The sequence below is a fragment of the Sorex araneus genome, chromosome 11 (assembly GCF_027595985.1).
Source record: "Sorex araneus isolate mSorAra2 chromosome 11, mSorAra2.pri, whole genome shotgun sequence".
NCBI classification, from domain to species: Eukaryota; Metazoa; Chordata; class Mammalia; order Eulipotyphla; family Soricidae; genus Sorex; species Sorex araneus.
The window spans coordinates 34,699,288-34,714,714 of NC_073312.1; the positions used below are offsets into that span (position 1 = coordinate 34,699,288).

Genomic DNA, 15,427 nt, shown 5'->3' on the forward strand with positions numbered 1-15,427 from the left:
TAGCTCCAGTTCTCTCACCTTTTTCTCAAGACTTACTTACACTGTGAAAGTTACGAAATTATTACATTTTGAATGTTTTTCTAAAATCTTATTAATAAATATCACATAGAAAACTATCCTAAAGGAACAATTGAGACTAGTATATAATTACTAATAATATGGGGGAGGTGAGGGTGGGTTTAGGCCTTACCAGGCAGTGCTTTCGGGGACTATTACAATGTTAGGTTTTGAACCCAGGGTTCCCACAAAGCCTGTACTTCAGCCCATTGAGCCATCTCATGAGAGAGCAGTCCTTATTTTTTAAATAAGTTCTCCAGACAAAAACAGAAAACTTGGTTCAACATTTGTGGGTTTATTTTGCTTTAGTTTTTATGCCACACGTGGCTCTGCACTCAGGAATTACTCCTGGCGGTGCTTGGGGGACCATATGGGATGCTGCAGATTGAACCTGGTCGGCCACATGCAAGGTAACTGCCCTACCTGCTGTACTTAGTTTCTGGTTCAACACTTTTTGGTAAAGTGATAACCTTTGCTTATTTAATGAAATATGCACTAAATTGTAGGAACCAGAATTTTATGGCAAGAAGTTTCCATTCAGTAACATTTGATACAATTACGTTTTCTTGCTCCGTTAACCTTTTAATGACTTAAAAAGTCTTGAAAAGAATGCTGAAAGGTGAACACCTATCTCACAGATTTCATTTACCTTATATCGGCTTTTCTATTCAAGTTGAGAGGTTGTTATTTGATAAACAATGAGTGTAAAGGTCTCTCAGATTAGGAAACAATGGTAACATAATTTAGATTTGTGCTCAATTATACCCAGACAGAAATGAAAACAAATTTAAATGGTTATATCTTTATGGTCCCCCAAATAAAGATTTAGATATATACCTTTAGAATTTTCCTGGCCACTTTGTGTTGGTACTGGACATGTAACGCAGGGAGTTAGATAGGGGTCGACACAAAGAGAGCTACAGAGGTTTTTGATAATTTTTGAATTGGGGCAAGGTGTCCTTGTTGTGCACTGCTGAAGTAGTTTCGCTATGCACTGAGCTGCATAGTTTTGCACCAGTGTATTATCTTCTTTTTTAATTGTTTCCATTAATGGTTTTATGATAGGATTTAATTTCTCTGGAAGTTGCTGCAAGCTCACAACTGCACATGCAGCAAAAGTATGAACTCTCAACTGTAACACTTGCCACTCCTGGTTGGTCTCTGTAACTGTCATCTGGACCTGTTGTCGTTTACTATCTAACTGCTGTAACACTTGAGGATTTAAATTGAAAGATGATGTGACTTCATTAAAAACAGTAGTGACCTATTAAAAGAAAGAAATTAAAAATCATTAATCACATCAACCCTATCTGTAAACTCCTTAAAGGACAATCAGCTTTCTTTTTAAATTTAATATTAAAAATATCTAGCATTATTTTAGCTTTCAGAGATGTCTAAAACATTTCATGTAACTTAACTTCAACTTAGCATTGTATTCTTTAAGAAAGACAAATTAAAGGGGCAGGATATGGCTAGGGATGTGGCTCAAAAGGTAGAATGTGTGAAGTTCCGAGTTCAATCCCTGATACCACTTGCCTGACACCCTACTAGTGGTAAGTGTGGCCATCATTAAAAAAAAAAAGACATTCTTGTGGGAAGGACAAAATTACTCATCTTTTAAATGTATCAAGTTTGAAAGAAAATAATATCCATCTAGCACTTTGGTGATATAAGGAAGCGATAAATATAAACTTTATTTAATAATATAAAATTTTACTTGCTTTTAAGGATTTTTTTTTATTTCCTTTTCTTAAAGGTGGTGGGCTCCCAGATGGTAATTCTTAAGCTGGAGGAAGTTAGGACCCAGAAGTGTACTGCTAGGAATTACATGGCTCACCCCATCAGTGCTCAGGGGCTTTCAAGGTTGTGCCCAGTGATGTCCCAGAAGAGCACATGCTGCCAGGCATCAGCTGGGTTGGCTGAACACAAGGCATGCACCTTATTCTTATCCATTTCTTTCCTTTTTTGGGATCACAACTGGCAGCTTGAGGACCATATGTAGCACTGGCTATCGAACTGAGGGCTACTGCATACAAGTCAAGTAAGTGCTTAACCTCTTTATCATCTCTTCAGCCCTTAACATTTCTTAGAAGGGTAACACATGGCAGGCAGCATCTGGAAGTGCTATGGTGCTGGGGCTGCATGGTACTAAGGATCAAACTGAGTTTCAATACTGTGCACATGCTCTGCCATGTAAGTTATATCCCTAGACCTGGAAAATATTAAGGGTAGCTGTTGCTAAGATAAGCTCTATCTTCTTATAACCTGTTTTATTCTTTCATTAATTCTTTAATTACCAAGAGCTGCTTAAAGCTACAAGTGGTCAGAGAGACAGAATAGTGGGTAAAGCTCTTGATTTACATGAGGCCAACCCAGGTTAGATCCCTGGTATTCCACATGGTCCCCCAAGTTTACCAGGAGTGATCCCTGAACACAAAGTCAGGAGTAAGTCCTGAGCATGCTGGGTGTGGCCCCCAAATACAGTCTGGGAGTGGGGGTGGAAGAGAAATAGTACAGAGGGTAGGGTGCTTGCCTTTCATGCTGCCAGCCCAGTTTAGATCCCCCACATTCCATATGGTTTGAAAAGCCTATTGGGAATGGTTCCGCAGTGCAAAGTCAGAACTAACCCCTGACCACTGCTAGGTGGAACCCCAAAACAACAACAACAACAAAAAAAAAAGAAGACTCTTCGATACAACATTTAAAACAGTATCATTGAGTGATACCGTTCATATACTACATACTACATCCATTTTAAGGAAATTTAACAATTTGTGTATTCACAAACTTGTACAATAATCTCAATGTTATAATATCCTCATCACCTCCAATAAAACTCATATCGATTAACAGTCATTCCGCATTTCCCCCAACCCTTCACAATCACTTATCTACTTATCTTTATAAGATTTATCTATCTAGACATTTCATATGAGTAGATTAATATAAACAGGTAGTATTCTGTGACTGTTTTTCTTAATTTAGCATAATACTTTCATAGTATATTGATGTTGTAGCATATGAGAACCCAGGCCCTTTTTAATAGAGTAACATTCCATTACATAGCAAATCCACATTTTATTTATCTATCCAACAATTGATAAATGTCTGAGTTGTTTTCACATTTTTTTTTTGGAGGGGGGACACCTGGCAGTGTTCAGGGCATACTCCTGGCTCTCCGCACTCAGAGATCCTTCCTGGCAGCGCTCAGGGGATCCTATGTGGTTCTGGGGAGCAAACCCGGGTCAGCTGCATACAAGGCAAATGCCCTACCCAGTGTACCATATCTTCAGCCCCTATTTCCACCTTTTAGCTATAATAAACAATGCTAACAATGCCACTATAATTCATGTATGTACAAGTTTTTTGTATAGACATGTTTTTTCAATTACCATCTGAAGACCGTGTGACAACATATATGTAAAACAAATAAACGTTCTGTTTGGAAAGTTAACTGTCAATCTCCGTAAGTAAATCTAATCAATATTGATCAGAAAAATCTGTAACACTGATCTTTCAATTTAAAAAGTTTGAGGTTGGGGGGGGCTGGAGCAACAGTACAGAGAGTAACACATTTGCCTTAAACATGGCCAATCTAAGTTTGATCCCTAGAATCCCATATGGTTCCCTGGCAACATCAGGATAATTCTTGAGTTCAGAACCAGGAGTAACCCTTGAGCACCATGGGGTGTGGCCCAAAAACAGAAAAAAATACATTTTTAGTTGGAAACAATCATTTCCCTACAAAGAAAATAATGCTGGCTTCTTGTTATGATAAAAATAAACACAAATTAAGATCTTCTACAAAATAATTTAACAACTTCTTCTAATAAAGGTTCACTGAGATGTTTCTCAGACTATAGGAGGTAAAAACAAAAACAAAATAGTGCCTAACCATTTTCTTATTTCAAGAAAAGTCAATACATGAAATAACCTTTCTAAAAGTAAGGATCACAGATTATACCAACTCAGATTTGAAAACTTGCATTGTAAATATGAAAATTTATAAGTTTGAGTACTTTAAATGTAAACAATTCTAATTTGTATTTCATGCTCCATTAATAATTAATATCTTAAATTAGTTATATTGAAAGTTACTTCTTTACTCACCAGGTCATTAGCTTGATCGATTGTAAAAACACTGTTGTTTACTCTATTACCAACTTCAATATGTGCATCAGCTAATGATGAAATAAGCTGTTTACACTCATTCTGCATTCGTGTGAATGGAACAGCAATTTCGTCATAGTACAAATGTTCTGAAAGGATATCAAGTAAACGTGGCTGCACAGCTAGGGTAACAGCTTTACACTCCTAAAATACAACAAAAAACAAATATTCAGAGCAAATACACAAATAAGCATAATTCTACAGATGCATAAATCTTCACTTGCAAACTATCACATTTTACATTACTAATGATTTTGAACCTATGTTCTATTGCATCTCAGAACAAGTTAGTACACAGAGAAAAGCTATCACACCCAAACTACACAAAATTTTAATATGAATGACTCAGAACATGCAAATGGAACTATAACATTCCATTAAATTTTCTACCTGATTACTCTTACTTTACTCTAAACTTATTCCATGTTTACTCACACACACATCTAGCATATATTTTAAAATGAATAACTAAGAAAAGGAATAGTCAGAAAATAACACTTAGCATGCACTAAAAATGTTATTTTAAAACTCATTAGATTTCTTAACTGTTGAGCCCATAGCTTCACATGCCATACTACAGAAATGAATATATAATTTAAAAGCTACTTACCTGCCCCCAAATTTAACTAACCCTTCCCACTCTCTTTGGTTGTTGCCTGCCCCAATCAGAGGGGGAATGGCTTCAGTGGTGAGCCATGAGGGGTTCTGTGGGATCTGGGTGATCAGCCTGGGCTTCACAGACTAAGTCCAGAGAAGCTCTGTGAGGGTCCAGAAACCGAACTGTCAACACTTGCTGCTGAGTCTGAGAGGCACAAAAACACATCATCACTGCCTCTCCGGCACACCGAATCCTGCCTAAAAACAGATGAGCCTTGATTCTTTCCAGAGGCAAAGCTGGGGTCTCAGTTGCAACAAAGCATGGCTCAATTACTTTTAGACACAGCTTTGACAGACTGCTAAGAGGCAGTAACAATAACTCTCACAGCAAGTGCAGACAGTTAAATTTCCAGAATTCCAGTCAATGGAATAAACAAAGCCAGCAGGAAGTTTCTTTGATTTACAGAAGTGAGTTTTATACGCAATTTTATATCATAATAGAAATTAAAAATGAAAGGGCCTACAAGGGAAAGGCTTATTTGGAAACAAGAAAATTTTAGTTTAAAAGTGGAGATTTTACTCTTCCTGTGACCAAAAACTCTGCCCTTGCTACTACTCAAACAAGTAGGTCTCTAGTACTTAAAGCCTCTTATCTTTTATAATTTCAGTAATATCTGAGAGATATAGAGGAATCAATGAGCAATAATTTCTGGACTGTTTCTATATATACATGTTTTTAATAGGGAAACTTTTAAACAGTAGGATCAAGAGCAAATATTAAGTATGAGTAGCTAAGTCTCAGGTATAAGATTGGGGTTTCTAAAAAATATCCTGAATATTAAAACCAAAATGGGAAAGAATGTTTCAACATAACATGGAGTACTTTTATATAACTGTTAGATATTTTTTGTACAGGGAAAACTTTAACTTTTCTGCTTGTAAAATATAGTAACAATCCTAACAGATAACGGAAAAAAGGTTTTCATTACTTTTGGTGGAAAAAAAAAAATCTTACCTTTTGTAAGGCAGCCCATTCACAGACTACCAAAGCAACACTAATTCTCTGTAAGGCAGATTTGGAGTTCAAATGGAATAGTAGTAACTGACCAAGGGATTCAGCTGGTTTAATTTCCTGGGTTACCACATTTACACCTGGGTCACAAATACAGCAACAAAGTGCTCCCAATAACCTAACAGTAAGAAAATAAGAGGTTACCATAGAATTTACTTTAAATACCTTCTCCACTGAAGTTATATCTTTTCCTAAGAAAGTCATAACTTCTAGCTTCAAAAAATCTATAATCCTGTTTTAAAACTTAAAAGAACTAAAAAAAAATATTTTCTAGCACTTTTTCTTTTTTTTTGTTGTTGTTTTTGTTTTTGTTTTTGGGTCACACCTGGCAATGCACACCTGGCAATACTCTGGCGGTGCTCAGGGGACCATATGGGATGCTGGGATTTGAACCCGGGTCGGCCTCGTGCAAGGCAAACACCCTACCCGCTATGCTATCACTCCAGCCCCTCTAGCATTTTTTTCTATACAGTAACTAATGATGGTACTATTGAGACACAACTGAGAAGTTTCCTGGCTAAAAACCCTGGAAATTGGCCGGAGAGATAGCATAGTGGGCAGGATGTGTCCCTTGCACATGGCTGACCAGGTTTAATCCCCAGCACCCCACATAGTCCCCTGAATACAACCAGAAGTGATCCCTTGAACAAGGAGTAAGGAGTAAGCAAGGAATAAGCCTTGAAAATTGCTACTGTGGGGGCTGAAGCGATAGCACAGCGGGTAGGGCATTTTGCTTTGCACGTGGCCGACCCAGGTTCGATTACCAGCATCCCATATGGTACCCCAAGCACCACCAAGAGTAATTCCTGAGTGCAGAGCCAAGAGTAACCCTTGTGCATTGCCAGGTGTGACCCAAAAAGCAAAAAAAGGAAAAGAAAAAAAATTGCTACTGCTAGTGTGACCAGAAAAACAAGAATAAAAGAAAGAAAAAAAAAAAAGACCACACCATAAACTTCTACTCACTTGGCTGCCATCATTCTGGCTCTCATGACCACAAAATCCCTAGTGGCAGGGTCTTCCATGATGGTATCTGTACCTGCAATGTACTCCTGGAGGACCTCTTTACTCTGGCTTTGGCCTTGGCGCACCTTACTACCAGTTTTTTCCTAGATAAAAGAGGCGGGGAAATCTCAAAGTAATTCAGGATTGATCAATTATTAAAATTTAAAAGACAACATCAATATTCTCATTTGTTATAATTCTAATATATAATTCTTTTCCATAAAATTTTAATTAAAAATTACTATGTATATTTCAAGGTATTAAATATGAACATATAAAGATATTCCTCTAAACGTACCTTGGCTCTAGCTTTTACTTCCAGTAACATATTTAAATCAATAGGTAAATGAGAAGGCTGCATCATTAAACAAAGCCAAGCACCCATCCAGGGACAAGCAGCTGCTACCACATACTGAACTGAAGCTTTGTTCAACAATTCCATCCACACCTATACAGTGAAAGGAGACATAAAGGTGACTTTTTTTTCTAGTTCAATTTATTTTAAGGAATACCTCATTTAAGTAGGAACAACACAGATTACTTTTTTAAATTAATATAGGAGACTTATCCTTAAAAATTGTTCTACACTGAAAAAGGCAATATAAAGCAACATTTCTTAAAAGTTGTTTTTTTTGAGCCTGTAGGTGATCCTGGGAGGGGAGGTGTTCCCGGCGCGCCTTCCGCCCAGAGATGAACCAAGAGCCGCGGCACGAGAAGCAGAGCCTCCCGCCTACTGACTGTGATCCTGAGGTCTCCTAACCCATTTTGGCACCAGAGCAGATTCTTGCAGCCATGCATTTTGACTGCGAACTGAACTACAACCTCGTGCAGCCCGGGGAGGGATTTTTTTCCTCTCCACCCCATTTTTCTGAGCGAAAATGGCGGCAGCGGCAGCAGCCACGCGGTGAGAGCCACCCTCTAAGACCCCTCCACCAGGAGGTAGGACTTTCTTTAGTGACGTAGCCTGTAGGTGATCCTGGGAGGGGAGGTGTTCCCGGCGCGCCTTCCGCCCAGAGATGAACCAAGAGCCGCGGCACGAGAAGCAGAGCCTCCCGCCTACTGACTGTGATCCTGAGGTCTCCTAACCCATTTTGGCACCAGAGCAGATTCTTGCAGCCATGCATTTTGACTGTGAACTGAGCTAAAGTATTAGAAACCCAAAACCGCGCGGCCGCGATAGCGGCCGCGCGGGCTCAAAGTCTTCACTTTTACCAAGGAAGAGAAATTATTAGATGATGCTTATTCAGCAGGCCTGATTGTTGGGGAAAATTTCCAATCAACAATAGTGAGTTCTGTATGGAAATATGAAATGTACTCAATATATAGAGAGAATAATGGGAATATCATCAACTACTTAGATGGGGGTGGGGTAGGAGGGGGGTGTATTGGGGTTCTTGGTGGTGGAACGGGTGCACTGGTGAAGGGATGGTGGTTTAATCAGTATTTGACTGTGACTTAAACCTGAAAGCTTTGTATTTTTTTTTGTTTTCACGGTGGTTCAATAAAATATTTCTTTAAAAAAAAAAAAAAAAAAGTTGTTTTTTTTGGTTTTGGTGCTTGGGTGACCGTATGGAGTGATGGGGATCAAACCAGGTTGGCCTCGTGCAAGGCAAGCCCTTTAGCCCACTGTATCATCTCTCCAACTCCCCTCAAAAAGAAATTAAGACATTGGGAGATAAGAAGGGTTGGAGTGGGGGAGTATGTTTGTAAAGCTCAGGACTATGGTTTGACCTCTGAAAACACATAGATCTCAAAGTCTCACCAGGTGAAGCCTTTGAGGTCCCAAAGCAAGTAGGTATGGTCTTAGTGACCCAAGCACCATTATGGTGACCCTGGTGGTCCCCAGCACAGAACAAGCAGTGCCACATCCCTCAGCCCAAGCATTAAGTTGTTCTACGCTTGAGTATTGATGGAGATGTCCTAGAGCACTGGAGCACTGCTTAGAAGCCAACCCACCCTACTCCAAAATTAAAAATTAATAAAATTTAAAAACAATACAGTTTTATGTTCAAAACATACTTCAAAATGTAACAGTTAAATACTGTAAAATATTCTAGTATAAATAGCAGCATACATCTTGATTCATAATCTTTATTCAACAAACTACCTTTTCTTGATACCTAATGTTGAATAGGTTAGAACTAGCACATAGAAACAATGCCACTGTTATTGAAGACTTAACAATAAGCCATACACAGACCAACAATCAATTCAAGGCTAACTTAATAGGTTCCAAGTGAATGCCAATACCTCTGCAAAAATTATTATATATACCAAAAGACATCTCAACTATTCCAAAATATGAGCTATTCCAAAATATAGCTCAGAATGCATTATTTCATGAGGGAGCCCTAGGTTTGATTCCTAGCACTTCCTGGCCTCCCATGCACTGCTTGTCAATAGTGGCCCAGACACCAAAATTAAAGAAACAAACAGAAATTTTTTAAAATGGTAAGTTCTTCCCCCCAAAAAAGCAAGCCTACATTGATAGTTAGACCATATGTTACCAAAATACTCCAAAAGTTACTTTATAAGATCATCAATGTGCATCCTCACAGCAAAATGAGTAATAGTGGAAAATACTTTTTCTTTCCTTCATTTTATTTTCTGTCCAGAGGTCATTAGACTACTCAAAACGTTTGGTAGGTCACACAATAAAAGAAATCATGATCAAAAAAAATTATTACATTAAAAATATTTATTAGGGGCCAGAGAGATAGTATAGCACGTAGGACATTTGCCTAGCACCTGGCTGACCTGGGATCAATCTCCAACATTCCATATGGTCCCTAAAGCACCACCAGGAGTAATTCCTGAGCACAAAGACAGAACTTGAGCATCACTGATTGTGCCCCCCCCCCCAGCAAGAACAACAACAAACCCAGGGCCAGAGAGGTACTACAATGGGTGGGGCACTTGCTTTGCATGTGGCTGACAGGAGTTCAATACCCAGCATCCTGTATGGTCCCTTGAGCACCACCAGGAGTGAATCCTAAGTGTAGAGTCAGGAGTACCCCTGAACATCGCCAGTATGACCTCAAAAGTTAAAAAAAATTTCCTAGAGCCAGAAATAGTACAGCAGTTAAAGCTCTTGTCTTACATACAGCCAACCCATGTTCTATCCTGGGCACAGCTTAATATGGTCCCCTGAGCAGCATCAGGAGTAATCCCTAAGTACAGAGCCAGAAGTTAGCCATGAGGACGACCAGGTATGATTCCAAAACAGAAAATAAAACAACTATTTCCTGTCTCTGCAGATCTTCAGACTTTATGAATCTCTCTGATAATTTCCAATTTCCTAAAATCCATGACCAACAGAGAGGAATTTTGAAAATTTCTAGTAATCTATAAAGTCACTGAGAAAGGAAGTACAAACATATTTCATACCTTGTGAATGAGGTCCAAAATTTCCTGATTGCTTTCTAAAACACAAAATTGAAAAATGTGTCGCAGCATATCAGACAGGATAGGAATAAGCCAAGATGAAGAATTCTAGAAATAAAAACAAAATAAAAGCTATATAAAATATACACCATTAATTTTAAGTACGAGCTTCTTTGACCAACTTCTTTATATGGGGCAGAGAGTCTCTTGCCCGCACGCCTGTCTTCCCCAGGCGGGGCCCCTCGGAGGGAATGGGCTCCAGCTTCCCTCCCCGCCCCGAGCAGAGCTCCCGGTGGCTGAAGACCACCGAAATCTAGCCACAGCCATGCTCAAGGCCCCTCTCCACACGTTTGGACAAGCCTCATGCATGAAGGTACCGGCAGAGGAACCCGGGTGTGTGTAATCCCATCAATGGCCAACAGCCAGAGACTTAAAAGCAAGCTCCCAGAAGCATGGGGCTGCTTCGATATCTTATAACCTACTTCTCCCTCTGGGAGAAACTAGTAAGCTACTGAGAGTTTCCTGACCACATGGGAGAGCCTCGCAAGCTTCCCAAGATGTATCCATATGCCAAAGCCAGTAACAAGCTGGATCTCATTCCCCTGGCCCTGAAAGAGCCTCCAATGTGGCACCATTAGGCAGAGTAGAGAGAGGCTTCTAAAATCTCAGGGATAGGACGAATGGAGAGGTTACTGAGACCGCTCGAGAAATTCGACAATCAACGGGATTTCGTGATTAGTGATTCTTTGACCATTTGTGAGTTAAATAGTTCATCATAAGAAGACTGTACAGTTGGGGCTGGAGCAATAGTACAGCGGGTGATATAAAGGAAAAGGTGATATAGTTTTTGATATAGTTTTGATATAGTTTTCCTAACTGATATAATTTTCCTAATTCTATTATTTTGTTAGACCTATAGTCAGATTAACCTTAAGCTAGTAAGTAAAGTCTTCTACAAACAGAGCAAGGACTCCTAGCTCATCAACAGATTCCATTCACACACTGATATTACCCAGTGATTTCTGTAGGCACTTCAATATTTAACTACTGAGGCACACTATCTTGGAAAAAATATCATGATTTTAGGATTGAGCAGTCCTAAAGAGAGAACAAGAACTTGGAAATTCTACTGACAAAATTATTGCAGAGCTTCAAGTGTAAATTTCTAATCTGGGATGACTTAACCAACCATCTGACTGTCAACCACAGTTTGAAAAACAGGTCCCTAGACAAGAAAAGATTCAATCTTTCATTAAGTATTAACTAGAAGCATCTTCTATATTATGCACTATTCCAAGTGCAGGGAATACAACCTATAACAAAATAGAAAAATGGCACCTACAGATTGATATTCTTATGTGTCTATATGCACGGCAGAACCTGGCAAGCTACCCGTGTCGTACTCAATATGCCAAGAATAGTAACAATGACGGTCCTCATTCCCCTGATCCTGAAAGAGCCCCCAGTACGCCATTGGGCTACACTAGCACACGACAGAGACGAATGGAGATGATACTGGCACCCGCTCAAGCAAATCAATGAACAAAAGGATGACAGTGATACAGTGATGTGTCTAAATGATCACCAAATTACTGCTACTAGCACCACTATTCTTAGCACCACTATTCTTCTGGTCACTATGTAGCAAAAATAGCCTAGAAGACAGATGTAGTCTACAAAATTAATGTTTATAAATGTTGAGATTAGTATATATAATTATTAGTTCTTACCTGGTCCTGGGTTGATAATAATGTAAAAAGAGTTTCCAAAGCTGCTCTTCGTACTGATGATATAGTGTGATGCAAAAAAGGCCAAACACGTGGTACCAAAACTGTGAGCGACTGCTGAATACTAACCAAAAAAGCAACAATAACAACAACAAAAACAAAATATTAGATTACAATTTTCTATACCACAAACTATTTTACTTTTATCAAATCATAATTTTCCAATGGAACTTGCACTCTTTTTTTTCCTGTTTTTGAGACACACCTTGAAGTTTACAGGGTTTACTCTGGGCTCCACACTCAGAGATGACTCATGGCAGGTTCAGGAGACAATAAGGGGTACTAGGAATCAAACCCAGATCAACCTCATACAAGACAAGCACCCTACCCACTGTATTATCACTCCAACCCCTGAACTTGCCCTTATTCTCAATACAGCAATTTTTAGGAAAATAAGACATTTATCTTAGCTCGTAGTTAAGAGCTACACCAAAATACACTATAGTAGCCAGAGAAGGAATCCATGGATTAAGGCACTTGTCTTGCACATGTTGATCCCAATTTGATCCTCAGCACTGCATACAGTTCCACCAAAAGTGTTTCCTGAGCAAAGAATCAAATAAGTCTTGTGCACCACCAGATACAGCCCAAAAAACAAACAAAAAATAGTGTCAAGAGAAATAATTCAACAGGCAGACCACATGCTTTGCATGCGGGAGGCCGTATTTTGATAGCTGGCACTGTATGGTCCCTTGTGCACTGATAGCTGGGACTGACCCCCAGGCAGAGCCAATAATAGCCCCAAAGCATCACCAAGTGTGGCCTAAAACAAATAAACAAAAAAACCTCACAAAAAATAAAAACAAAAACTATACAGAGAATCGCAAACACCCTTACTTCTTTCCCATAGCTAAACCAATGGGCAACTATTTACATCCCCCTTTTGGATCATCTTGCAACATATCAAATGACAAAAGTTTATGATACAATAGTAGCTTTGAAATTTATTCTTTTAATTTAACATTTACACTAAGTTAGAAGGGCTGGAGCGATAGCATAGCAGGTAAGGTGCTTGCCTTGCATGCAGCCGACCCGGGTTTGATTCCTCTACCCCTCTCGGAGAGCCCGGCAAGCTACCAAGAGTATCTAGACCACACGGCAGTGCCTGGCAAGTTACCCGTTGCATATTCAGTATGCCAAAACCAGTAACAAGTCTCACAATGGAGACGTTATTGGTGCCCGCTTGAGCAAATCGATGAGCAACGGGATGACAGTGACTAAGTTACAAGACAAAAGACATAACTATACCAACAATTTGAATCACTGAATTCCTCTTATATTCATGAGATCATTAATAAAAGTAACCTATAATTTGAAAATGATCTATTAGGCAGAATTGGAAATCTACATCTCTATAAAACAGACATTAACTTAAAAATATGCCAGGGCTAGAGCACTAGAACAGTGGGTAAAGTGCTTGCCCTGACACCCGGCCAAACCAGGTTTAGTCCTTGGCATCCCATATGGTCCTGAGCAGCTCCAGGAGTAATCCCTGAACAAAGAGTCAGCAGTAAGTCCTGAACACTGCCAAATGTGGCTCAAAACCCAAAAGTAAATAAATAATAAAGAAGCATTTAAATATGCCTGTTTAACTATGTATTCTTTTGTGATTCTTCTCCACAAGCCTACCTTTACTTTTAATTAATACTACTGCCAGGTTTCTTTCTTCCTTTTTGGGGGATATGGGGCAACAAACTGGTGGTGCTCATGTCTTATTCCTGGCTCTGTGCTTAGGGATCACTTTTGCACGGGACCAGAGGATCATAATGGCATCAGGGATTGAACCCGAACTGGCCTCTTATAAAACAAGTACCTTAACCCTTGTCCTATTTCTCCTCTTTTTGTTATTGTTTGTTTTCTGGACCACACTTAGCAGTGCTTAGGGCTTACTCCTCGCTCTGCACCCAAGGATCACTCCTGAAGGTGCCTTGGGAACCAACTGTGGTGCTGGAGATCAAACCTGAGTCAGCTGCAAGCAAGCAAGTGCCCTGAACTCTCTACTATCTCTGTGCCCCCTCTCCTACTTCTTAATACTATTTGTATTCCTTATAAGTTCGTATGAACACCAATCTTTCTTCTCTTTACTGATTTAGTAAATTTACTTAAAATTAAAACAAACAGATGCACAGACATAAAAGTACTCAAAGATGATAAAAGCATAAGGTATTATAACCCTTAAGATATTTGCATTTCTTCCAACATCAGAAAACACCTACATGAAGCAAATTTCTTAATTAAGCTATTGGGGGGAGGCCAGGGATATATATGATTTAAAGGGAAAGCCTTATACACAAAGGTTTAATTTCCAGCAACGCAAAAATGTTAATGAATAAAAACAAGAGTCTGTGTCATCGTGTGTGTGGTGTGAGTGTGTAGATATTTGTGTTTATGACTGTCTGTCTGGGACACATGCAAGGCAAGTGGCCTACCACTGAAATGTATCTCCAACTCTACCAATTTATTGTTCTTAAAATGTGTGAGACTGGGGCCGGAGCGATAGCACAGCGGGTAGGGCGTTTGCCTTGCACGAGGCCGACCCAGGTTCGATCCCCGGCATCCCATATGGTCCCCCAAGCACTGCCAGGAGCAATTCCTGAGTGCAAAGCCAAGAGTAACCCCTGAGCATTGCTGGGTGTGACCCAAAAAGAGAAAAAAAAAAAAAGTGTGAGACTAATGTATTTTTAGGTTAAATTATCTGAAAAGTTATGTAAACATTTTTTACCTTATTAAACTAACAAAAATTACCTGCATTGTTGAACCTGAGGATAAGTTAATAAAGATGAAAGAAGAGTCATAATACTATTTGTTGAAGCTGTTAAATCATCTAGTTCCAGAAGAGCATCCCACAGTGTATTTATAATGAAGGGCACCTATAAAAATCAGTCATCAAGAATTGTTATTTTACACAAAATATTCATAAGCCACATCAAGCAAATAGTAGAGGTAAGTAATGAATGATTAACAAGTACAACTCTAAACATGGTTAGTGACAGTTTTGAGCAAAGAATGGAGTTATTTACCTTCAGTAATTCCTCTTCAGTAAATGCTATTAAACTCTACTCTGTCCCTATCCTTTTAAGCCAGGTTAAGGGTGGAAGAACTATGAAAATAAGTTTCCAAGTACTTAATTTTATGAAAAAACTGAACTAAAATCAATTTAGTTAGACAAGAGATAACCCTCTAAGTAAACTTCAATAATACATTTCATTTATTTATTTTTGCTTTGGGGGCCATACTTGGCTGTGTGCTCAGATCAGATGGACTGCAAAGGATTGAGTCATTTGCAAGCGACTTACCACTGTATTATCTCTCCAGCTCCAAAAATACATTTTAAACAATACTAATCATCACTTAAAAA

General features: G+C 39.1%; 1 protein-coding gene across 1 annotated transcript in view; it reads right to left on the minus strand.

The window, feature by feature from the left end:
• The window catches only part of BTAF1 (B-TFIID TATA-box binding protein associated factor 1), a 94,770-nt gene that overhangs the window by 36,233 nt on the left and 43,110 nt on the right, over positions 1 to 15,427 (minus strand). The window contains exons 13-20 of the mRNA XM_055119133.1: positions 14,815 to 14,939; positions 12,013 to 12,133; positions 10,286 to 10,390; positions 7,197 to 7,346; positions 6,860 to 7,002; positions 5,840 to 6,014; positions 4,168 to 4,371; positions 895 to 1,321 (exon numbers count right to left, since the gene is read on the minus strand). Coding sequence (XP_054975108.1) covers positions 895 to 1,321; positions 4,168 to 4,371; positions 5,840 to 6,014; positions 6,860 to 7,002; positions 7,197 to 7,346; positions 10,286 to 10,390; positions 12,013 to 12,133; positions 14,815 to 14,939 — 1,450 coding nt within the window. The remainder of the gene's footprint in view (positions 1 to 894; positions 1,322 to 4,167; positions 4,372 to 5,839; positions 6,015 to 6,859; positions 7,003 to 7,196; positions 7,347 to 10,285; positions 10,391 to 12,012; positions 12,134 to 14,814; positions 14,940 to 15,427) is intronic.